Source organism: Notechis scutatus, chromosome 2, assembly GCF_049901735.1.
Source record: "Notechis scutatus isolate UNSWTSFEM ecotype Mainland chromosome 2, rNotScu1.2, whole genome shotgun sequence".
Lineage (NCBI taxonomy): Eukaryota > Metazoa > Chordata > Lepidosauria > Squamata > Elapidae > Notechis > Notechis scutatus.
Window position 1 is genome coordinate 92,981,246 of NC_142010.1, and position 26,744 is coordinate 93,007,989.

The 26,744-nt window shown below is 38.0% G+C and overlaps 1 protein-coding gene across 1 annotated transcript; it reads left to right on the forward strand.

The window, feature by feature from the left end:
• The first annotated feature begins 421 nt into the window (after positions 1–421).
• Positions 422–24,271, forward strand: KCNMB1 (potassium calcium-activated channel subfamily M regulatory beta subunit 1). Its single transcript, XM_026688531.2, has 4 exons — positions 422–556; positions 15,737–15,905; positions 19,303–19,498; positions 21,244–24,271. Exons 2-4 carry the CDS (start codon positions 15,769–15,771, stop codon positions 21,532–21,534), a joined length of 624 nt encoding a protein of 207 aa, XP_026544316.2. The 5' UTR covers positions 422–556; positions 15,737–15,768; the 3' UTR covers positions 21,535–24,271.
• Positions 24,272–26,744: the final 2,473 nt, after the last annotated feature.

Sequence of the window (26,744 nt, forward strand, 5' to 3'; positions counted from 1 at the left end):
TTTGAAGTCCAAGAGAATCAACACTTTGTGTTCAATTGTTCATGTAAATCCAAATGCATTTGGATTTATATTAATAAATGAACACAAACCTTATCTTAATATAAAATGAGAAGAAGAAAAGTAACGGCTAGGCAGTAGAATCTCTTCAAAGTTAATATTTAGAAAATGCCATGGATTCTCAGTTACTTTTAAAAAGTGAGCCAGTGCATGGAGATTATATTTAGCTGCATTATAACATACGAAGCAGGAATCTTTCCATTTCCAGCACAAAGGAATAGAGCATACAATTATTTGTAACACATCAGTTCCTGCATTGCACAATTAATCTTGAAAAAGCCTGCGTGTTTCCATACCTTACCATTTATGGTAGCAGAAATCAAATACTAGGAAAGTTAGCTATAAACATCCATTTTCAAAAACTATCATCAGCAAGTTCACAGGGAGGTAGTCTTTTTACAGCGACAGATTTGCTCCTTGGGGGCCAGCATGGAGCTGATCTTTGCAGATCAGTCTTTTTCCAAAAATCCATGAACTTCTAAGTCACATTTCAAAGGCGGTAAGCATAACTTCTGAAAAGTTTCTTTTCAGCAATTCTGTGTGTACAATGCTTCTGAATAACATGAACATTTCTTGAACTATTAGATTCCTATTAGATTATTACCAGATTTCAGAAACATTAAACCTTATTTTAAGTAAAAAGAGAAACAAAAAATACAAGGAAAAAACTTATAGTTTTGTGTATATGATATTAAGATGATGAGTTTTAGTTTATGGGCACACAGTGGCAGGACCATAGTTTCATTTAGTGATAATGAAATATCATTTAATGTTTTAATGAAACGGATTTGAACTGGATGTTTTTGAAATGTCCATTCCTGCTTTCTTGAAGGGATTCAGTGTTTTGAAATGCTTTCATTTTTTAAATGACATTATTTTAGAATGCAAATTAATATTGAGCATGTCTATAGTAAGTATACGTAATAGAAAATACAGAAATGTCTAGAGTGCCAATTGTGAAAGTAGATATTTGTAGCAAATAAGTAAAAGTTGTGAAGGTGAGGGGTGGAATGTTCTAATTTTAGGTAATCAGATGGATTTCTTTAAAAGTACCTACATTTGGATTTCAATTTTTTTAGTACATTAGGGTTATTAATCTTGTAATAGCAGCATTAAATTGAAACATTATTCCACTGTTTCATATCAAAAGTCATACCTGTGGTTCTGTTATCAACAGTGCCTTTATCACTGAACTATATAATGTACAGATAAAGAAAAATATGACATGGAACCAAATGTTATATAACAAAGATTATCCCTGTTCAACAGTGATCTCAATTCATTCTGATCTGTTTTACTAATTTTTCTGACTCTATTCTCTTTTTCTAAATGTACAACCTTGAATTTTTCCCAATTTCCAGTGTAGACTCTCTCTTGCCCCCCCCCCCCCCGCACCCCATATACAGTTTGTCACAAAGAGAACTGATATTTGTAGAAATATTGTTCACTTTTTAAAATAAATACATAGAGAGATTGATATTTCAGAGATTAAGGAAAGAATGATGGCTCTGATATATCTTCTCAATAGAAAATGAGCACCATTGCATAAGTTATGTAGCATAACAGCAGATAAAGAAGAAGCAAAAAATAAATCTACTGTTTAAAAATTAGGTTTCTTATGAAAGTGGGTTTTTTAAAAAAATATTTATAATTTATATTTAATGATTACTGTAAAATTGTTCTGGGAAAAGATTTACAATATGTTCTTGTTTTGGTGGAGAAGGCACAGGTGTAGAGTTAGACTAGAATAGAATAACAGAGTTGGAATGGACCTTGGAGGTCTTCTAGTCCAATCCCTGCTTAGGCAGAAAACCCTACACCATTTCAGACAAATGGTTATCCAATCTCTTCTTTAAAACTTCCAATGTTGGAGCATTCACAACCTCTGGAAGCAAGTTGTTCCACTGATAAATTGTTCTAACTGTCAGGAAATTTCTCCTTAGTTCTAAATTGCTTCTCTCCTTGATTAGTTTCTACCCATTGCTTCTTGTCCTACCCTCAGGTGCTTTGGACTCCCTCTTCTTTGTGGCAGCCCCTGTATGTCAGGGTATATCAGGACAAATTGAGATTAAATTGGATGGAAGAACAAGAGTTCAAGAATTATGGATTCTAAAATTCATAATGGTGGGATTTGAATAAGATGAAGAAGCATTATCCTTTCTTCCCTACTATCCACATTCCTTTAAAATCCCTAAGAACAAGTGAATTTAATGTACAGCGTGTGTGTGTGTCATTAATAATGATTCATTTTTGGGGGTCTATTTTAGCATTTAATGGAATAAGGCCCTGTTTTACTGTTTGTATTGTGAGCTCCTCTTGTGGTTTGTTCTTAAGAATATGCTGTTTTTATTACTCATGCTGAACATTGTTATAAGGTGAATTTATTGATTTAATAAATAAGTTCAAGTTTCCTGTGAACTTTTCTGAATACATTTTAAAAGGGCAATTTGTTGAGGTAATTCCCCGTTAGGAGAATGAGTGCATACAGGGAGACGTATTTGAGAATAGTGTTTGAATAATACACATACAGCACACAGATACACTGTACAGTAAATGTAGGGTTTTACTTTCAATAAAGGTTTAAGCAAAGTCCAAAATAGGCAGTCCAAAGTCATTCACAGGTAAAATCAGTCAGTTTTCATCCAGGGATAATCCAAATATCAAATTCCAGTGGCAAAAACAGTTCAGTATCAGACTTACATTAAATCCAGTAATATCAGTCAATTAGAAGAAATGGAGCAACGGCAATACTTTCCAACAGAAGGAAACAGAGATACACTCACACTCTCTTCTGAGACTCAGACTAAGAACAGGTTTCTGGCTCCATCTTATGGCTGTTTGAGTAACCACACCCAATTGCAGTCTTTAGCATGCTCTTAAAGAGACAGTATTAAAATGTCTATCCTGGTTTATATATTTCTAACCCAAATACCTGTTCGGTGACTCATATTCCTAACATTCTCCCCTTTTGGGTAAGACAATATATACAACCTTACATTCTAAGTCCATAATCTTCACAGCTAGCCTTATGCTTTATAGAGCCTTGTAAAATGATCTGTTATATTGTTTTCTGATATACAGTATTCCAGCTTAATCATTTTACTTTGCACACATTGTCTCACATTTAAATATCTTAAATCTGTGTGTTTAGTTCTTGTCTTAACAGCAATATTTGAAGCCATCTGTATTGCTGATTGATTATCTTCGTAAACAATAGGATCTTTTACATCAATTCCCATATCAATTAATAATTGCTTATACAAAACTTAACACACGTTTAGCAGCTTGCCAGTGCCTTTCAGTTGGCTCAGCATTAAATCTTGCTAATTGATTAACACTGTATGCAATGTCTGGCCTTGACCAATTACTGAGATAAGATAAACTACCAATCAAGGACTGATAAATGTTCTTATCAAAAACAGGACTTTGAACATCACTATGGCTAAACTCCTGGCTCATTGGTGTTTTAGCCAGTTTACAAAGTTCCATTTTAAGTAATTACTTTTTAGTAATTGGTTAATTTTATTTGCCTGTGAGATCTTGTATCCTCCCCTAGTTCTATCTATCTTTAAACCTAGATATTGTTTGATGTCTCCTAACTGTTTTATCTTAAATTTCTTTTCCAATAGTGAAATTATCTCAGTAGCTTCTTGTTCGGTTTTGGTGACTAATGCTATGTCATCAGTAAATAATAACCATAATGACACCACACCATTACTTTCCTTTTTAAACAAACATGGATCAGCCATGCCAGCTACAAAGCCTATCTTAGTTAATTCTTTAACTATGCATTGGTTCCACTCATATCCTGATTGCTTCAAGCCATAAAGACTCTTTTTCAATTTCCAGCAATCATTATTATCAGTATTATCATTTTTGAGACCTAAAGGTTTCTTTATATATATAGTGTGTTGCAATGGTGCATGCAGATATGCCGTTTCTACATCCAAATGATTTATAATATTTTGCTCCTTAGCTGAGCACACTAATGCCGCCCTTAATGTAGTAGCCTTCAGACTAGGTGCAAACACCTCATCGTAGTCATTTGCTGTCTGATTGAACCCTTGTGCTACTAACCTGGCTTTATGGGTAACAGTCCCATCTACACCTGTCTTAAGTTTATAAATCCATTTACATCCTACGGCATGTTTACCTGGTGGTAACTTAACATTTTCGTATACCTCTAACTTTTTAAATGATTCCAGTTCCTTATCCATTGCTTTCTGCCAAGCAGCCTGATCCTTAGCAGGAAACAGTTTTAATTCACTATAATTACTTGGAACTGTATTCACTTGGCATACAATACGAGCCTGATATCTATCAAGTGGTCATGTTACTCAGGTTGAACGTCTTGGTATTACAGGGCTTACTGGTGAACTTTCCTGTGCCATCTGCTCCTGTTCTTCTACCTCTTCCTGTCCCTGTTCTCCTACTTCCTCCTGTGCTTCCTCTTCATCTTTAATGACTATTTGTGGTTTACTGATTTTATCTTTAGGGACTATTTGGGTGTCAATAATAATATCATTGCTGGATTCCTGTTCCAGTTTATCCCATCCAACATGCTCGAGAAATTTTTCATTAGCACTACAGTAAACATGAGCTGTGCCTTGATCCCAGAATCTAAATGATCTATGGTTGGCCTCATAACCAACAAAAAAATAATTTCTTAGCTCTATGTTGCCCTTTCAGTCTTACTTGTGAGGGAATATGCACCCATGCTGGAGCTCCAAATGTCTGTAGGTAACTTAAATTTGGTTTTCTGCATGCCAACGAGTGAATGGCAATTCACCAGTTGTTGTATTAACTACATTGTTTAAAACATGGTTACTACACATTATGGCTTCACCCCACGGTGTTTCAGGTAAACCTGAATCAGATAACATAGTGCGAGCCATGGCTTGTAATGTTTGCCCTCTTCATTGTATAAATGAGTTATGTTGTGGTCTGTAAGGTGCAGAACGTTTATGCTCAACACCAGCCAATTTCAGCATTGTTTGGAATCTTTTGTTAACAAATTCAGTCCCATTATCAGTTACTAAAGTAATTACTTTACTTTTCATTTTTCTCTTAGCAAACCTTAGCCAGTTAAAGAAATGTTGGAATGTTTCTGTATTGTTTTTCATAAGATAGCAGAAATCATATTGTGAGTAATGGTCCATAATATTCAAAATATAACAGGCACCTCCTAAACTTGGTTTCTTAGGACCAATTATGTCAGCAAAAACAATCTCTAAAGGTTCTTTGGTCTTAAACCCATTGAGTCTGTTTGCTGGAGTAACCTTACTCTTTTCTTGACTACAAGCATTACAGTGTAAATACTTGCTACAGGGTTTCAATTTTACTCCCTCTGACAATTCAACAGTTTGTTTGAGCATTTTGAAATTAATGTGCCCTAGACGTCTATGTAGTAAATGTACACATTCATCATGTGGCTTAACATTGTTAAAAACTGAGTTAGCCATCTTCAACTGGTCATCATGTATTACATATAAATCATTCTCTAATGTAGCAGTAACACTTTTACCCTCTTTCTCTATTATACAGTTATCTCCCCTAAAGGTTACTACATAACCAATATTAACTAAAGCCCTTACTGATAATAAATTAAATTTTAGTTTAGGTATATATAACATAGTTAAATGTTCGTTTATACAAGAACAATATGCAGTACCTTCACCTGAAGCTTTGATCTTCCATCCCAATTGCAGTAACTGATAATGGGACTTTGCCAATGATACATGTTGTTTACTTGTGGACATCTTTACAAACCTTTTTCTATCTTTAGTAATGCATTGTGATGCTCCACTATCAACAACCCACAAATCATGGTTTACAGTTGAATTGCTAGACATAGCTAAACTAACATTCTTCTTAGCCTTCTGGTGATTACTAGTATGCTATTGTTTTTCCTTCTTACAGAATTTAGCTATATGTCCTCTAGCCCCACAAGAAAAACATTTCCTAACACTATAGGCAGGTGAAGATAAATCCTCTTCTTGTGGTTGTTCCTTCCTCAGTTGGTCCCTATCCAGTCATCTCCTTGCTTCCTCTAACAATCTTCCAGTAATGTCAGTCAATGTCAGTTTATCTCTGGGCAGGACTTCCAGTGAAGATACATAATCATCATAACTTTCATCCAATGAGGAAAGAATAATGTAAACTTGATGCAGCTCTGAAAATATCAGTTCTTTTTCATGTAGCTCTTGAAAAGTTCTTTTCATGAAGTTTAAATGAGCTAACATATCTCCACCTTTCAGAAGACGTGCTCTAAACCAGTGATCCCCAACCTTTTTTATGCCGCGGCCCGGTACCAGCATCAGCTGGGCGCCGGCCCGGTACCAGCATCAGCTGGGCGCCGCCATCCTTTTATGAAAAAGTGCTTCCGGTGACCTCACCGGAAGCACTTTTTCATCAAAAAGATGGCGGCGCTCAGCGCTTCCGGTGAGCTTTTCCGGGTAGAAATGGCTTTCTACCCGGAAAAGCTCACCGAGCGTAGCGCCGCCATCTTTTGATGAAAAAGTGCTTCCGGTGAGCTTTCTACCTGGAAAAGCTCACCGGAAGCACTTTTTCATCAAAAAAAGATGGCGGCGCCCAGCAACCAGCGGCCCGGTAGGACTTGTTCCGCGGACCGGTACCGGTCCGCGGCCCGGTGGTTGGGGACCCCTGCTCTAAACAGTTTATGTGTAAGATGTATGTGTGCACCTACACTGTCACGAACATAAATCCTCTTCAAATTCTCCCAACACCTGGCAGCAGACTCTTCTCCACGAATATGGACTAGCTGCTGGTCACTCAGTGTTAGTCCAATTATACAAAGAGCTTGTTCGTTGTTCTGTTTAAAGTCAGCAAGCTTCTTGGCATCATCCTCATTTTCTGGATCCCAAGCATTTACATCCAATGGATCTTGAACTACATTCCATAAACCTTCTCTACGCAGAAGTAGACCGCATTTCATAGACCAGGAAACATAGTTTGTTCCATCCAACCGGGTTATCAGTGATAGACTTGTTGAAGTGACTTGTGCCGTCTTTATCAGGATAGTAAACCACAATTAAACAGTAAACAGCTGTCTGTATACAGTACTGTGTATTCACACTAACTCTCAGTTATCTGAGCCTGGTATGGCCTGGGCCCATAACCAGTGTTGAGGTAATTCCCCATTAGGAGAATGAGTGCATACAGGGAGATGTATTTGAGAGTAGTGTTTGAATAATACACATACAGCACACAGATACACTGTACAGTAAATGTAGGGTTTTACTTTCAATAAACGTTTAAGCAAAGTCCAAAATAGGCAGTCCAAAGTCATTCACAGGTAAAATCAGTCAGTTTTCATCCAGGGATAATCCAAATATCAAATTCCAGTGGCAAAAACAGTTCAGTATCAGACTTACATTAAATCCAGTAATATCAGTCAATTAGAAGAAATGGAGCAACGGCAATACTTTCCAACAGAAGGAAACAGAGATACACTCACACTCTCTTCTGAGACTCAGACTAAGACTAAAACAACCCAGGTTTCTGGCTCCATCTTATGGCTGTTTGAGTAACCACACCCAATTGCAGTCTTTAGCATGCTCTTAAAGAGACAGTATTAAAATGTCTATCCTGGTTTATATATTTCTAACCCAAATACCTGTTCGGTGACTCATATTCCTAACACAATTTATAAATTAAGGAGAACTTTTCTTTAAAAAAAAAAAAAAAGATCAGATCTGATTTTAGAAGAAAAAGAAAGGTATGATAAAAAATTGAATCCAAGACTGGGATAAACTTATGTACCAGGAATCCTACAACCATGATTGATTATGTGCCATCAAAGTCAATGTCAAATATTAACAACCACATGGATTTTCTCTACAAGGATCTTTTCTCATCATAATCCTACAGGTGTTCAATGGTGTTTACTGAGAGCATTTGCACCAAGACAAATTCCTTGTATGTCAAATCACACTTGGCCAAGAATTCTAATTCTAATGGTTCACACACTGTCACTGTAACTAAGTCCTTCCACCTCCCCAAGCATTAGGATCTTTTCTAGAAAGTGAGGTTTTTACATAATCTGAGGTAGGATCATTTGCACTTGACGTTTGTGCATTGAGTGAAAACTCTGGCTTAATGTATTCAATTGCCTACTTGTCTGTTTTCTTACCCCACCATGGTATACTCAGGAGTCTTCTCCAATACCAACCAGCAAAAGCTTCAATACAATTTCTATCCTTCTTCTTCAAAGTCCAACTTCTACTTCCATGGAGTCTTAGGGAAAACCATTGCTTGCATTATTCTGATCTTCATAGATACACACACATCATATCTAACTATCTTTTCCAAGGAGTTCCTGACTGCTTAAGTGCTAGTGTGTGGTATGATTCTTAACAACCAATTTATTTAATGTTGATGATTCTAGGCAGAAGCTATTCACCCCTTCAATATCTTCACTGTCAATTCTAAAGCTGGTTGCTATTTCTGTTGTAAGGCATCCAGAAAGTATCCATGATATCAATCACTCCGAGACATCTCTCTCCAAGGTTGAATTTATTAGAAACAGATCTGGCATGTCAAAGGCAATTTCCCAAGTGAAATTATTTTCGCACCTTACACAGAATCCACCTTCTCTCCTCCCTTCTCTCCTCCCACTTCTACACTTCATAAATCACAAGCACCAATTAAATGCCATTGGAATTACTTAATACAACATGCAGAATAACCTTGAACTTTTCAACTCCTCTAACTCTCTAAAAGGGAAAAAAAATGTGGCAGCTGAATTTTAAAGCTGACAGGCATCCCCCCTTCAAAATTCCTCCTCCTAAAAGAAAGGGAAAAAAACAGATACAGGGGTTAACACATTTTCCTTAACCCCCTCTTCCCCCCCATGAGGACCCTTCAGTTTGTGGAGAAAATCCTCATGGAATTAGTTAACCAATTGAGCAGCATGAACATCCCAACTCTTTACCCAACTAGCATCCAAGAGAGGGTATCCTTTTCATAAGACCAAATATTCCAATTGGCTACGGTGTAATCTAGAATTGAGAATTTTTTGAATTTCATAATGTGTTTCCCCCTGTACCATTAACGGTTTAGGGGAAGCGATTGGCGGTGGTCTTATTGATGTAGTAGCTAGTTTTAGTAAACTACAATGGAATACTGGATGAATTTTCCCCAATATTCAAGGAAGACTTAATTGGACAGTGACCAGATTGATTATCTTTGAAATTGGGAACAGACCCAAGAATTTTGGACCCAGCTTCTTACTGGGCAGTTTCAACATAAGATACTTGGTCAACAAATATATTTTGTTCCCCATTTTAAAAGGCGGTTGAAGGGATCTATGTTTATCCGCCTGTTTTTTTAAATATTTTGCAGCTTTGGTCAAAGCTTTTTTTGTATCTCCCCATCCTTTCTTTAATGAGTTCATCTATTCTGTTAGGGACATGGATGAGGGAGATTGTCTAGGTAACTCTGGCATCAGGACAAAATCCATTCCAGTGTTGGTTTGGAATGGAGTTAATCCCGTGCTGCTATGTACTGCATTATTGTAAGCAACCTCTGCAAAAGGTAATAACTCAGCCCAATTTTCCTGTTGATAATTTACATAGCATCGAATGTATTGTTCAATCATGGCGTTAGCCCTCTCCGCTGCTCCATTATAAGCAGGATGGAAAACTGAGGATAACCCTTGAGATGAACCAATGGATTTCAGAAATTCCCTCCAAAATTTTGCAGTAAATTGTACCCCTCTGTCTGATATTATTCTACGAGGTACTCCGTGTAGTCTATAGATATATTTCACAAACAGCTTTGCAAGTTTTTTTGCAGATGGAAGTCCTTTGCAGGCTATAAAATGGGCCTGTTTAGAGAATAAGTCAATTATAGTCCAAATGATCGCATTCCTTCACTCTTAGGTAATTCAACAATAAAGTCCATTGCGATCTCTTCCCAAGTTTGGGTTGGTTCAGCAACTTGTTGCAGGAAGCCAGGGGGTTTTCCAGTTCTGTGTTTCATTGTGGCACAAATTAAGCAACTTTTTACATAGTCCTCAACATCAGGGTTCATTTTTGGCCACCAGAACTGTCTTCTCAGTAAATGTAGGGTTTTTAGGAATCCGAAGTGGCCTCCCAGCCGGTACTCATGGCTACGCTTTAGTACCAGTAGTCTTAGGGTTGTGGATACATAAAGCTTAGTCCCTTTCCAAGCTAGTCCATTATTCATTGTCAACTCGGTTTGATGGTCCAGGAACCAAGGGTCGGTCAGTTGGCTTGGTCTCGAGTGACCACCTGGCCTGCCGATTGAGCTTCTGAAATTAAGGCTTGTACTATTTCCTCTCGGTGGCTATCAAACTGAAGTTTTCTGAACACAGTGTCCGCCAGTACGTTTTTCCCTTCGGGGATATATTTAATGTTAGAGTTGAATCACCTAAAATATTGGGCCCAGCGGACTTGTTTGGGAGATAATCTCCTAGGGGTCTTTAGAACCTCGAGGTTCTTATGATCAATCCCTACCTCAAAGGCCTCTGGCACGCCTTGTAGAAAATGCCTCCAAGTCAACAAAGCCCATTGTACGGCGAATGCTTTTTTCTTCCAGACCGCCCACCTTTGCTCTGTGTCTGTCAACTTTTTGGACACACGCAAGGCATCAGTCAGCCTTGAGAGTCCTTTTGTAGCAAAACAGCTGCCACCGCTACATCACTTGCACCTGTTTGGACAATAAAAGGATTGGTCATGTCTGGGTGCTGGAGGATGGGCTCAGCTGTGAAAAGGCGTTTAAAGGCCTCAAAAGCTTTCTGACAGTCCATAGTCCAAGCCAGGGGTTGACTTGGCTTTCGTTTGGTGGGCGATGGGCCCGTTTTTAACAGCTTCATCAACAGGAGGGCAACTTCAGCAAAGGATGGAATGAATTGTCTATAGAAGTTGGCAAACCCCAAGAAACTTTGAAGTTGTTTTCGGGTTCTGGGGGGTTGCCAGTCCAGCACCGCTTTCACTTTTCCAGGGTCCATTTCAATCCCCAGGTTGTATATTCAGTAGCCTAAGTAGTCCAACGACTCTTTGTGGAATTTGCATTTTGAGAGTTTCAGATATAATTTGGCAGCTAGAAATTTTTCTAGAACTTGTCAGACTAATTAAACATGTTCTTTCATGGTTTCACTGAAGATAAGGATGTCAACCAGGTACACGAGGACCCCCCGGTAAAGGTGCGGGTGTAGCACCTCATTGATGACCTACATAAACACTGCAGGAGCCCCCTGAAGTCCAAAAGGCATGACTTTGAATTGGAAGCTACCCAGAGGGCAGTTAAAAGAAGTTTTCCATTCATCTCCTTCTTTGATACAGACCTGGTAGTAAGCTTCCCTGAGATCTAGCTTGGTGAATATCTTGCCCTTCGACAAGTGGTTCAATAAGTCCTTCATAAGGGGTACATGTTTTTGATGCATATGGCGTTCACACCTCTAAAGTCAACACACAATATCAACCCACCATCTTTCTTCTCCTTGAACAACACGGGGGCAGCTAGTCTTGATTTGGCAGGCTCAATAACACCTCGTTCCAAATTGCTGTCAATGTACTTCCTTAATTCAGTCATTTCAGCAGGCGTCATGGAATACATCTTTGGTTTTGGTAGTTTCGTCCTGGGCTCTAATTCTATGGTGCAATCAGTGGCTTGATGGGGAGGTAAAATATTACACTGTTCTTCACTGAATGCTTCAGCCAAGTCTTTGTATTGATCGGGTACCTGGGGGTTATCTGGGAGAAGGTAGGATGCCATGGATGCTGGCTCAGGCTCTGGGTTCAAGCTGACCGGTGGCTTTGTAGTGGGTGGAAGAGGGGGCAATGGGCCCAGTCCAATGAGGATTTTTCTGAATCCATCCTCCCATTTGATCGTTGGGGCCCATTTTCTAGCCAAGCAAGTCCCAGTATGATTGATTCTGACATCTTGGACGCCACTATGAAGTGTGAGTTCGCGATGGCACCTTAATTCCATCTTGATCAATTCAGCCATCTGAGTGGCTGGGGGCCCCTCCAATTAAGGTTCCATCCACTTGCTCAAATCTGATTGGGCATTTTAGCAGGTTAGTCGTTATGCCCAATTGTTCAATGATGGGGAGTCCGATAAGGCATCTAGAACACCCAGTATCAATGACAGCGTCTAATTCCCTGGCCTCCCCTGTTTTTGGTACCACTAACTTGACCTTGACTGTAAAAGGTATGATGGGATCACTCACCATTGGTTCATCTTTGCAGGTCGGGTTCTCGGGGACATGGTGGCAGTCTGGTGGTCTGTTGCTTCCATCTGTGCAGAGGGGGCTTTCCCAGCTATGTTTGGCGAACCCACCCCTGGTCGGAGGTCTTTCTTGATTCTTCTGACCTCTAACAGCTGGGTTAGACTTTGACTGTGGAGCTTGTGGTACAGGAGCAGGGGCCAGACAGTCTGCTGCTCTATGGCCGGCTTGGCCACATCGATAATATTTCAGCACTCTGGTAGGTTGGGTACGAGCAGGTTCAGCTGATCTGGTCAGCAGTCTCCTAGCCACAATTCTCTTAGGCAGGGCTGCTGGAAGGGGTTTCCTGTGTGGGTTGATGCTGTGAACTAAGCTGAGGTATGCAACATACCACGATTGTAAGGTCTCTGGGATTCCCCTAATTTCACAGGCCTTCTTTACTTCTGGATCAATGGCAATTTTAAAATAGTGTAGTCATTCTTTCAGGGCAATCCATGAGGTGGCTTGCGACCCTTCTAAAGTCCCAAATAAATTCTGACAAGGGTCGCTTGCCTTGCCTCATTTCCATTAACTTCTCTTCATTTTCTGCTCCCCTGTCTGGATTTTCAAATTAGAATCTTAATAATTGAATAAATCCATTTACATTGCGTAATTTGGGGGCTTGTTCATTGTGTAGTTGGGCCACCCAGTCTGAAGCATTCCCTTCATTCATCTCATTTGTTATGGCCATAACCAAATCACTCTCTGTGGCGTATTGATCTCCAAATTGTTCTATATGGGATCGGATTCGAGTGAGGAAGTAATTGAAATGTTCATGGCGGCCATCGAATATGGCCTCAAAAGGTATTTGGTCCGGCCTGGGTCGTGGTTGTGGAGGTGGCACAGGCAAGGCCCCTGCAGGTTGTACTGGAATGAAAGAAATCAGCCTGGTGGCATACGTAAGCTGGGTAGGCCCCCTGTATCCTGACTGGGTGGTGCCTCTCTGGAATAGGGGTCCCTGTGGCCTTGCTGCTGGTTGGGGCTGCATTTGTGGTGGTCAGGAGGAAGTTGGGTGTAGCCTGGTTCCCTGGTCAGGTGGAGTGGAAGTAACTGCTGTCTGTTATCTGGGCAACCCTCCTTCAGACCAGGGCTGGGTTAGTGCTGGCTGCCATTGGCACTGAATCCACCCCTGGCCTGGATAAAATCCCCACCCTGGAGGGATACTCTCTGCAGGAGGCAAAATTCCCTCTGGAAAATAAGGGGATTGCCTCGAAGGCTGCAACATACCTCTATCAGTTGAGGCGTCTTTCTGGCTTCCTCCAACTGGCATCTGTATAGTCTCCTCCCTCCAATCAGACAGAATAGCAATCTGCCTGGGGCTCCAGATTTATCTTCAACCAGCTGGGTTACCTCTGGGTTATAACAACTTCTTGAGTTGAAACGGTTCAGTATAGCTCCCAAACCTCTTTCCTCTACTGTCATTCTGGAAGCATCCATCATCTCCTCCAAACAAAGGCTTGCAGATTCAATTAATGTTCCGGAGGGAGCGCCCCCATACTCTCCCCCTGCATACCTCCAACTTCGGCTGATTGTTGATAATTCTCCATCTCAGGAAAAAGAACTCTGGGTATCAACCAAGCCCTTTTTTAAAAAAAAAAATTTTTTTTTGACTTGGGAAATAAATGTAAGGCATCCAGAAGGTATCCATGATATCAATAACTCCAAGACATCTCTCTCCAAGGTTGAATTTATTAGAACAGATCTGGCATGTCAAAGGCAATTTCCCAAGTGAAATTATTTATCTCCTCCCACTTCTACACTTCATAAATCACGAGCACCAATTAACTGCCACTGGAATTACTTAATACGACATACAGAATAACCTTGAACTTTTCAACTCCTGCAACTCTCTAAAAGGAAAAAAAATGTGGCAGCTGAATTTTAAAGCTGACATCTGTGATCATTAGTTTGGTCTTCTTCATGTTTAATCTTTGTCCCATTTTTCTTCTTCTCTGTGCTCCTTAACTCTCATTACTAGAGCTTTGCACTTTGAGCTATCAGACAGCATCATCAACTTGCCACAAGTTATCAAATTTCCCCTGCCCAATTTTAAAGCCATGCTCATCTTCCTATCAATTTAGCTCGGGAATCTAAAGCTCCAAACTCCTGGACTTGAGAATACATGAGAACTGTATTAAAATTTGAAAGCAGTTTATTATCTAGCAGCCTGTGAGAGAATTGATGGGGAAATAATATGGAAGAAGTGCTCAGCATAGCACTGTACTTAGAAAAGAAGCTGACATATTTTAGGTTCATAGTACCTTATACTGGAAGTTATTCAAGGGTGTCCATTAAGAAGTATATTATGTCTAGCTTCCTTTCACAGCAGGCCCAAATGGCATAGTTACATGGTATCTGAGCTGCAATAGACTTTACAAATACACTCTCCAAGGATTGTTATAAATAGTTGGGGGATTGCACAAGACTGCAATTCAATTGAAAGGAGAGCCTGAGGGTGAAGTAAAATGAATCATAACCTCGCCCCTGTCACCAACCCCACCATCACTGATAAGCCCTTCTCAAATAAATCTGTCTTCCTTTCAAACTTATAAACAAATTCCTGAAAACCAGACTACAGGGAAAGGAGAACTTCATTCTGCCTGCTACAGCTCTGCAAAAACACTTATAAAGCTGTTTTTTACCAAAAGAGGATAGGGAAGAGAGTCACATATATTGCCTATCAATAGAAAAAGAAGAAAATGCATAACAGAACTTTGCATATTAATTACATCCATGCTTAACTGAATATCTAGCATAGCTGAACATTGCAAATTTGTCAACTTTTTCTGCATTTAACATGGCTGTCAGGGAAAATGGGCCAAATACCTTCTCCATTTCAATTTTTCTCTTGGTCAGTTGGAACATTCCTCTCCCCACTCCATCCCCAAAGAATAAACTTTCATTTTATTTGAGATGAATATTATTAACTCAGATATACTCATAATACCTTGAACATTTCAGTATTGTTTTTATCTCACCATATATTACTATAGGTTAGCCAGAAAGCAAAGTCTTCAGCCAAGCAATGTTGAATTTCCATGTTACAGAATGCAATAGTTTTCAAGTGCTAGTCTGTGTTAATCTGTGCATGGGACAAGAACCACTAGTTTCAGGAAATGAAATTTAGAATTTTGGCTGAAAAAATCCATCAGCATTTACAAATGAAACAGTAAACTGTTCCTATTGAAAAAGAAAAGCTTGGTCTGAGCATCTGACATGTGGTTTTTGATATTACCCTTGAAAATGTAAGTAAATGCTATTGTATACCTTGCAAGATTGGGCTTGTTCTCAAGTTTTTATTTTTGGAAAGCAAGTAATTAATGATATTAAACCAAATTATATGCAATCTCTAAGAAAAGGATGAGTTTACTTTTAGTGGAGCTATCATACAAGCAAACCTAATGGATTTTATTATATTTTATGCAGAGATAAGAACCACAGAAGCATCCCAAGAAGTCATGTTACACAAAAAGGTGGTGGCAGCACAGAAACGAGGGGAGACCAAGGCCCTATGGCTAGGTTTGGCAATGATGGCCTGCTCATCACTGATGTATCTTTTTATTGGTATCGTCCTGGTGCCTTTACATAGAGGAAGGTAAAAGAAACATTATTTTTTAAGCCATACAAAAAAAAATATGTAGATTTCCAAGCAGCAAGTGAGTCAGTTTGGAAGCTTAAAAAATCTCCCAACTTTAGCATAAGACATTTGCTTAGTGGAAAGACTGGAAAATGTTTCTTCTGAGTTGTGGGATGTGTAGGTACAAAATGTATGCCTTATTTCCATGATTTATTTCCTCTCAGAATTTTGCAGACGTGGGGAAACTAAACTAATCTGTTTTTATGCATCATTTGTCCCTTTAAAATGCTGGGGAAAAGAATGATACCAATAGAGAGCATGTTCCTCTCCATTGAATGGTTAGCTGGATTATACAAATGAATCTGATGTCACGTAGCTCTGAACATGTCATGCCTCTCAAAATGGAAAATCTATTGTACTCAGAAAGCATTTAATAAATAATGTTCATTAATATATTAAAGCTGAAACATAAATTGTTAAACTGGAAGCTGTGGAATGGAAGAAGTTTTGGTTAAATGGAAGAAGTTTTGCTTCTAGAACACAGGAATTATAAATCTTTCTTTCATAGTTAAGAACTTAATACCGTACTTGTATGGCAACAGTATAACTGGGCCAGGATTTCTCCTTCATCCTTTTTTCTCCAAGGCTGACTTGCAACAATAGGTTGAGGAAAGTCCAAGCATAACAACATTAAAGCTGCCTCATTAAATCCCTATGTGAGATTTATATACATAATATAAACTGTATGTATAGATGAGTATATGTGATGGACAAAAAAGTAAATTAATACTAATTAAATTAATAACTACTAATCAAACAGACTGCATGTAAAATAAAATACTCCATTTAACAAAACTGATTCATCCTTATCTGCACATATCAGATAAAGAAATCCACCTCCATGTGTATTATCCTCCATGTCAGGCAAAAAAAAAAAAGAAAAAAGCAAAAAGAGAGAAAATAAGAGAAAGATGAAATGACAAAAAGATATCTGAACTAGGGGAGGGGAGGAATGAATCCATGTGTTTGTGTGTGTGAGAATGAGAGAGAGAGAGAGGGAGGGAGAGGGAGGAAGAGGGAAGGAGGGAGGGGGAAGGAGATAGAGAGGGAGAGGGAGGGAGGGAGAGAGAGAGAGAGGGAGAGAGAGTGCATTCCTGGCAGCAGGAATTTGATCTGACAATGGTGATTTATTTGCAGGAAATAGACGAGAAGGATAGGCAAAACCTAGCACCTTGCAAGCTGTGTCCTAGCAGAAGCACAATCCTAGAACACGGGCTCCCCTTGTATGTGTTGAGAACAAAGGCAAAAAGAGGTGACCTCAGGTTAGCAATCTCTTAGACCAGGGGTCTTCAAACTTGACAGCTTTAAGACTTGTGGACTTCAACTCCCAGAATTCCTCCTCCAGTCATGTTAGCTCAGGAATTCTGGTTATTCAGTTGTTAGAAGAAATTACTGGCCTAATCCTGTAAGGAAGGCAGGAAGGAAACATTCTGGTGTTGCTTACAGAAACTGCCTCTCTGTTAACCCTTATTACATTCTTGGCAGGACTAGACTTCCTGTCTCCGGAGCTTCTCTGGAGTTTTTTTCCCCTCCTTTGTTGGTACTTTGCTTGTGTGGACTGACCATTCAAAGTTACAATGGCACTGGAAAAAGTGACTTATGACCATTTTTCACACTTATGACTGTTGCAGCATCCCCACAGTCATGAAAGGCCAGGCGAGGAGATGCTTGCCTCGATGTGAGTGATGTTGACCACCAAGCCATGTCCACCCAGTCACATGACCACCAAGCCACACCCACCACCTAAGCCACGCTCACAGAACCGGTTGTTAAAAAATTTGAATCCCACCCCTGACTAAAGCATATAAAGAACAGTTGCAGGATTTGGGTTTGGCTAGTCTAGAGAAAAGAAGGACTAGTGGTGACATGATAGCAGTATATTAATATTTGAGAGGCTGCCACAAAGAGGGGAGTATTTCCTAACAGTGAGGACAATTAAACAGTGGAACAGCTTGCTGTCAGAAGTTGTGAGTGTTTCATCACTGCAAGTTTTTAAGAGACTGAACAACCACTGGTCTGAAATGATACAGTATTTCCTGCTTTAGAGATTTAGACTAAACATCTCCAAGGTGGTTTCCAACTCTATTCTGATGGATGGATGAATGGATGGATGGATGGATTGTGCTTTTTTCAGCTTTTACTTATAGTCACTCTAGTTCACAAAACCAAAGAGGTATTTGATGCCTTGCAACTGCATGAAATCTGCTTCCTATGTTAAGAGTTAGAGATCCCTAAACTGCTGTGGATTTTATCCTGAGGCACCATGGGATCCCAGGTATGTTGTTTTTTTCTGTACAGACCATTCCTATGTCCACATGAGCCATCAAATCTATTAGGAACTAACATTCCTTTCTGCATTATTCCAAACTGATATGAATGTGAAAAGGAACCTTGAACTAATTCCAATCACTTAATCATCAACTTCTCTAACATGGATGTTTTGAAATATCTTTCTATTCAATTTTTACTAATCTTAATTAAATAAGCAGGAGAGCCAGGTTGGTGTAGTGGTTGAACCGTCAGGCTAGAAACCAGGAGACTGTGAGTTCTAGTCCTATTTTAAGCAGGAAGTTCAGCTGAGTGATTTTGAGCCAGTCACTGTCTCAGCCCAACCTCACAGGGTTGTTGTGGAGAAAATAGGAGGAAGCAGTATTAAGTATGTTTGCCACCTTGAATCATTTATAAAAGTAATAAATGTAGGATTTTTAAAAATATGATTGTGTCACCCTAAAGAAACATATTAATTATTGTGTAAATTCCATATATTAAGAGGATCACAAAAATGCATGTATAAATTTCTCCAACAGACTAAACCAAGTGCATTTCTGAAAACACAGACATTATTTAAAGAGTTGATATTTTATTGGCCTACCAGATGATGGAAAAAGCATACTCAAAATCATGAAATATAATGTACAATGTGTGTGTGTGTGTGTGTGTATTTGCCATAGCATTTGCTAAAAGTCTACATAAGAACTATGGTGGCACAGTGGTTAGAATGCAATATTGCAAGCAAACTCTGTCCACTAGCAGCAGTTCAATTCTGACTGGCTCGAAGTTGACTAAGTCTTCCATCCTTCTGAGGTTGGTGAAGTGAAGACCTAGATTGTTGGGGGCAATATGCTGATTCTGTACACCACTTGGAGATGGCAGTAAAGAACTGTGAAGCAGTATACTGTACAAGTGCTATTGTGATTGCTATTTGCCTTTACTCACATGGACAATAGAATTTTAATACTGTTTTATCTCACCCTATTTTTCACACAACACATTGTGTTGACAATATCAAAAACAGATATTTATGTATTATCAGGCTTAAGTTATGCATAAATTCTTAATAAATTTGTCTCTGCAGTGTCTGGGCTGATGAAAGTGAATGCAATGTAGTGAGAGCTAACATCAAGGAAAAAGTCCATTGTTCATTCGTTGAAGGCTCTGAGGATAAAGATATTTTTCACTATCCTTGTCTGGAAGTCTATGTGAATTTAACCCATTTAGGGCAAATAGTCATGCTCTACCACACAGAGATCACTGTGAACAGAAATCCCAAGGTTTGTATGCTATATATTAAGGCTGTACGTTCTACTGCTACTCAGCAAATTCTAACCAGGATACATGCAAGAAGAGATATAATAAATGGTGACACAATGGCTATTCTTGCCAAATTATCCTTTCTTGTCCTAAAATATCATTGAAGCAAAAAGTAACTCCCTATGGCAGAGTTATGTCTGTCCTGATAGATAATGCAAATAAAGGTTTCTGAATGGTAATGAATTTTGTTCAACCACAATCTGAATTCCTAGCCTGCCAGCAATATGCATTTTTGATAGTATTTATACAATTGTTACACACAGAAAAGGCAGACATCACTTGGACTCAAAGGTGTTTAAGTAATAGTTTGATGGAAGGCAGCATTGTTTTGCCTTAGTGAAGTTCCCCACATAAATAAATTTATACTGGCTTTGCCTCAACTCCTAGACTTGCTTCATACAGCAGCTTTGAAGGAATGTTATACTTTAACCAATAATGTTACCCTCTCCATACATTGTATTTCTGAGTGGCTCATCTCCCTCAAAGAGGGACTCTGGGCAGTGTACAATAAATAAAAGTCATTATTATTCAGTATCATTACTGCAAGGTTACATGTGCAGGAATTATTTCTGTCCTCTCAAATCCACATTTTATTCTGGAATTCTGAGTGCTACAGATCATCAGAGGTCATAATAGAGTAAAACTAAACATGCTTATCCTTGTACTATGTAAGAGCAATTCAGAATCATAGCAAATGCTATAAGCTGTGTTATTTGCTGTAATATATAAATGCTGTTTCCTCTGCCTTTCTCCTTCTTTAAAATGAACTGTGTTTTTACAGTCCTTCATGTTCAGGCTCATTTCTTATGGAACCCATTACTTTGCCATCATTCATAGGATTTATTCCCTAAGGCGACAGATCAAACATCTGTAGAAAATTATAAAGAAGCAAATTATACACGAAACTTAATTGCAAGGTTAGCCATTGTGTTCCCTTCACTGTTTACAATTGAGATGAAATTCAAATATTTAATTCCAAAACATTGAGTATAATTTTCACATTTCTTCCCAAAATGTATAACGTTCTAGTACTTTTTTAAAAGTCCTCTAATATTTTCCCCTTCTTCAGTAAAATTTCATGGATCCATTTTCCTCTAATCTAAAATCCTGCTTATTAGCAAATATGTTAGTTCATCCACAATGTTCTATTTGTAAGCTGTCCAGAGTTGTACAGATGAAATGGATGTTGTACAGATTTGATAACAAAATAAACAACTTCTCTTATATCTATGCTCACATAAATAATATTCCATGGGAAGGAAGGAAGGAAGGAAGGAAGGAAGGAAGGAAGGAAGGAAGGAAGGAAGGAAGGAAGGAAGGAAGGAAGGAAGGAAAACTATTAGTTTTTTCCTTGCAATATTTTTCTTGCAATTCTACACTATACCTGTAGAACAAATAGTTTCTTTAGTTCCAATCACAGCAGAGAAAAAACTTTTGATTCCTTAATTGTTTGTAAGAATAGGCTGAGTTATGATCTCCCTCTGACCCTGAAAAACCCTGGTTAATTAATAAACAAAGGATAGCTTTGAAAAGCTCATGGATTCCCCTACAAAAGCCGCGATAGGATACATATATTCATAATTTGTTCACAACAGAAAAACAATATTAAGGCAGCCCTGATTAAAAGTACCCCTAAATTACTGTTTTACCTTCAGTCAATAATTGTGAAAAGCAGTACCCTGAGTTTTCTTTCTTTTTTCTGCAGTGCTCTTATATCCCCCCTGATATGGAGAATTATAAACAAGTTCAACAGAAAGTAGAAGAGATAAGAGACAATTTCAGAAAGCACCAGTGGTTTCTTTGCCATTATGACCCATCAAGAAAAGAAAAGAGCGTCCTTTTGAAGAGATTGTATCCCCCAGAAGGTCTTCTCATTGCTTTCGCCTGGCCAAGTATGCTGTTGATTGGTGGAATCTTGATAGTCATCTTGGTCAAACTAAGCCAGTATCTTGCCTTCGTTTCTGTTAACGTAGAACACTCATATAGATTTTTCTAACTAAAATCTGGACTTTGTCTTCACTTTTGAACAGGTAGTCCTTGACTTACAACAGTTCATTTAGTGACTGCTCAAAGTCACAATGGCACTGAAAATGGAGACTTATGACCATTTTTCACATGTATGACCGTTGTGGTATCCCCGTGGTCATGTGATCAAAATTGGGAAGCTTGGCAGCTGACTCGTATTTCTGACAGCTGCAGTGTCCAGGAGTCATGTGATCACCTTCTGCAATCTTCTTACAAGCCAAATCAATGGGGAAGCCAGATTCACTTAACCACTGTGTTACTAATTTAACAACTGCAACTGCAGTAATTCACCTAGCAACCATGGCAAAGGTTGTAAAATGGGGAAAATTTACTTAACAAATTTTTCACTTAGCAACAGAAATGTTGGGCTCAGTTATGATCATAAATCAAGGACTACCTGTATTACAGGCAAATCGGGAGTAAGTTCTCAAGTTTACCCTAAGTCAAAACAACACTGCAGTAAAGACAAGGAAAGTATAGATAAGAGATAGGAGACATCAAATTAGATGGGAGATGTTCATATTATACTCCTCTGAGTTCACCACATTTTTACTACATTTTTAAACAACACAACTGTTATGTTATTTAAATTTGAGAAAATATCTTTTGTTAGTATTTCTAGTCATGGTGAGGAATTTGGGTGAGGTAGCTGATTTAATTTTTATTTACATGATCATTGAACCATGTAAGATTTGACTCAATGGAAGGGACCTTCTTGCCTCTGTAAAATAGCTAATGAATTTTTGAGGTTATCCTGAACAAACTGAAGCAAGCTACCCCAAAGAAACAGAAGTCTCTAGGCAACATAACATGGAAAACTGGAAAGTGGAACATAAAAATGCACCATGAGTGACTTTGATATTAAGTATGGAATTAACAGGATTGGTTGCTGTTTGTTTCTGTCCTTCAGAAATGAGTGTTGGTCTCTTAATTTGACATGACAACCAGGCAACATATTGTTATTTTAAAATCAGTTTATTCTAACCATATTCCAAATTCATTTTTTTAAATAATATGAACATTTAAGTATCTGATTAACCCTGAGTTAATGAGTAAGTGAAAGTGAACTTCCATTTTCTTTCCTAACCTTCTTCTTTAGAGGTCATCTCAAAATTCAGGTGATAAGAAAAAGATTTTGTATCTCAAGCTTACAACATTAGAGAGTTACTGAGTCATGTTAATGCAGCACGCACTTTTATCCCTGCAAGATCACTTTATTATAGGGAATGGCAGATTCTCTTAAACTGATGATAACAAAACTATCTATCCAGTAATTGTGGGATTGTAACGAATCTGCAGGGAGTAAAAATACACTTATTTTAATTAGATTATTCAAGGTGCAGTTTAGGTGATTCTCTTCAACAGCCTTGAAGCAAGCACCATAAAAAAAACTCAATGTATTTGTAAATTACTATGATGCACTACTGTAGTCATTATCATTAGCTGTGCATTAAGCTAACATTTATAGCTTTAGTGCTCAGTGAACTGCACAGCTGCCTCAAGCCATAGTTAACACATTCACAGAAGCTTCCTAAAAGCAGATTCTAACTATCAGGCCAATAGCAGCTTGAGCTAAAGAAATTGTGTCTGTGCAATATTTTCTAATGAGCAACTCTTCACTGCTTACTACAAAGCAATTATTTTGCCATAATGAATTGGCACTTGCAACAGAAAGTGTGAGTTGGTTAAAGGGATATTACCTGCTTTGAACACCAATTTGTTCAGCATTCTTTCCTCTCTCATAAGATTTATCATTGCCCAGCAAATCACTGATTTAGCCATAAAATGAAGACAAGAACTGAATTCTCCCAGCACACATATTTATTTCCACCCAATTTTTAATAATAGACCACCTCTTCATGAACACAATCCTGTGTTGCTTTTGAATCACTGTGCCAACAAGTTAAAAATGTGTCATTCAGCATTATTTCCTCTGCTTTTCTTGATGTATAATTTTAGTATGTTGGTTATAATAGTAATGTAATACAAACAAAAAATAGAAAGAGAAAAATAATAAAAGGTGCAATGAAATGAGAGAAGAAATTAATATTTCTATAATAAAGAAAAAAATATAAAAAATGACTTCCAACCTTTGTCACAAATTTAGTATCCCTCTTAGTTTACAAACAATTAACTCTTCAACCTATATCCTATTCCTTATCTATAGACAAATCCATAAAGCATTATCTTTTAAGTCCATAAAGAGTTTCCAGAGATAACAATATATTTTAATCTTGATCAAATAAAACAACTTTATATTCCTTCCTTATATTTCTAAAAGTCTTCATCTTTAGCCAATTCAAATATTTTATCTATTTGTATCCTACCTTTATTATTGTTGAAAGATTTGATATTTCTTCATTTTTTGTCCCATCATACAGAATTCTTCTAGGTTTCAATATGCCTCTTTTGTAAATCCAATAAGAAATAAATTGTCCCAGTCACTCACTTGGTTTATAATTTGTATTTCTCTCTAGTCAGATAAAATTTGTTCTACAGCTATCATTTCTTTGATAGCATCTAATATCCAGTTTTTAAATCATGAAATTACATATTTCTGTCTTCCAAAAACTAAAACTATTGTGTTCTACAGAAGTTCTATTTGTTGTTCCGCATTTTGAGCAGGAGTTTTGTATGTTCTGATTGGCTGAGCAGCCTGACAGTGAACTATAAAAGGGAGCTGTCAGCCAGCATCAGCTGTTACGTGTCAGCTGGCTGATTCAGCAACATCAGCAACATATCACCTATTTCTTTGTTACAATAAACATTGTTCTTCAATGCCTGCCTCAGCTCAGTCTTAGAAAGAATATAATAAAAACACATCTATTTCTCATGAAAAACTGTTTGTTCTTCATAAATAATTCCAAAATCTTGTTGAAAAAAATTCAGCACTCAAAATTTATACTTTGGTCTATTTATAATTTTCTAAGATCAAAATCTTATTCAGTTTTTTGCTCTTTATCTCAGATTGCATATGTTTCTAAGCTTGCAACTATTTTTTTCTTTTGTTCAGAGCTGAAGTGAAATTCTCCCAATGAAGACTTTTCAAACTTGTCATTCTAAATGTCTTTAACAGATTTGAAAACTGTTGCAATTTTCAAAGATGATTAGAAGTGAGGTTGCAAACTTTGTGACCTTTAAAAAGCCCCACTATGATTTCAAACAAGATGGGTAATCCCTTTATGTCCCAGCCATCAAATCCATAGAAAAGCACTGTCTTCTGGTTTCCGGTTTGTCGGGCTTTCACAGATGTAGGTCCATTCGAAGCAGGCGATCCCTGCCGCGCTTAGTCGTTTTGGGGCTCCGACCGGATGGGTGCGGAGCAAGGCTGCCCTGCAGGGTAGCTGAAGGTAAGGGGTCCGGAGGAAGGGTCTGGGGTGTTGCAGACCCCTCCTGGCCGGCAGAACCCCTTTACCAGGACTCGTGCAGCTGGGCAGGTCCGTGAATGCCGCCACAAAGAAGTCGGCAGCCGGGCAAGTATGCATGGGAGGAAGAAGAGAAAGTTATTGAAAGTGAAAGTTCTTCTTGGTCGACCCAGGGTTTTGAGATTTATCTAATTTAATTCCTGGAAAAGATGGTTTTTTGATGATTTTTCCACAAGAGAAAAAAAGCGGCTATTTTGAGGTGCTGAAAGGAAACTTTACTCTCCTCCCGACGGAATTAAGCCGGAAGGGAGAGGATAAAGAAAATATATAAATTTGGATCTTGTTGGAGGAGATGCCTTGAAGATTTGAGGACAGAAATATAATTTTAATAAGGCTTTAAAATATTGATTTGGACTCTTTTTTTATTTGTTTGATACCACCCTGGAAGAGGAAGGGGAATTTTGGCTTGCTTGGATTTATTGAGGATTGTGGATTTTGGGATTGTTTTACCTTTCTCTCGGAATATTTGGTTGGTGTAAGAAGAAAGAGGAATAAAGAAAAGAAAAGATTTATTTATAATGGCTTTCCCTTTTGAAGACTTGAGGGATGAATATGAGCAAACAAAAGCAGCCTGTAAAGATGGTATGGAAAAAGCTTTTCTATTTCTAGAAATGGCGCTGGTCAATTACCAACAGACAATGGAACAGATGGAAACAGAAGTTGTTCTAGAAGAACAACAACAAGGAAAAGACGAAGACGCCATCTTTATTGAATCCCAAAACTTATCTAAGGAAGAAGGAAGAAAGAGAGCAAGGAAAATGAAGGACTTAAGTTCTAAAAAATATTTGAGAAAGAGAAAAATATGATGCAAAGTAAATATAATGATAGCAAACAAGAGAAAAAGGGAACACAACAGAGAAGGGATCCCAGCAAGGCAGAGGTTAGAAGAAGAAGGAGGGTAGGAAAGATTTGGTGGGGGAAGAAAGAAAGGGGAAAGGCGGAGAAAAGCCTCAAAGTTTTAAAATTGGATGGGAGAAGAGGAATTTTTTTAGGGACAAAGGATGAAATATAAACTTCTGTAAGAAAGATTCTGCTAGGTACAGAAGATGGTATTGTAACATTTATATTTGAAATAGTAAATTAGAATGGTTTAAGATTTAATAAGAAATTAAAATATTGAAGTTTTTAATAATGATTGATTTTTAAAATGTAATAAAATATTGAAGGAAAGGAGGATACAATGTATTTAAACATTTTTGGTGGATAGAATGTACCAAGCAGAACCGAATTGGGTATTTGTTATGTTGAATATTAATTTTACTAACTTAGGGGGAGGATAGAAAGGCATCATACTCTGATTAGTGATTTCAGGAGAAATTCTTTTTATTATAAGAAGAGATAGAGGGATAATGAATGGGCAAAAGATATAAATTTAATGATTTAATTAAGATGGATTAAATAAGATAGAATTGTGAAGAGTGATATGCGCTGCCCATGCAAAGAGAGGTAACTGGGGCCAAGGTACTTTACTAAAATATTTTTTTATGTTTGTTTGTGTTTGTTTGTGTTTTATGAGAATATTGGGGAAATTTTTGTAGAAAGACAGGAAAAGATTTAAATATGTAATGATTTGTTTGTTGTTGAAATTTTTAATAAAACTTGTTTAAAAAAAAAAAGAAAAGCACTGTCTTGTAGTCTTCTCACAAGGAAATGCAATCCATAGCACCTGTGGGCAATCTACTGTTCTTTCCTATCCAGAGACGTTTCCAGAAACTGGTCTACTCATCAGTTCCTTGGTCTTTGCTGCTGTTGTTGG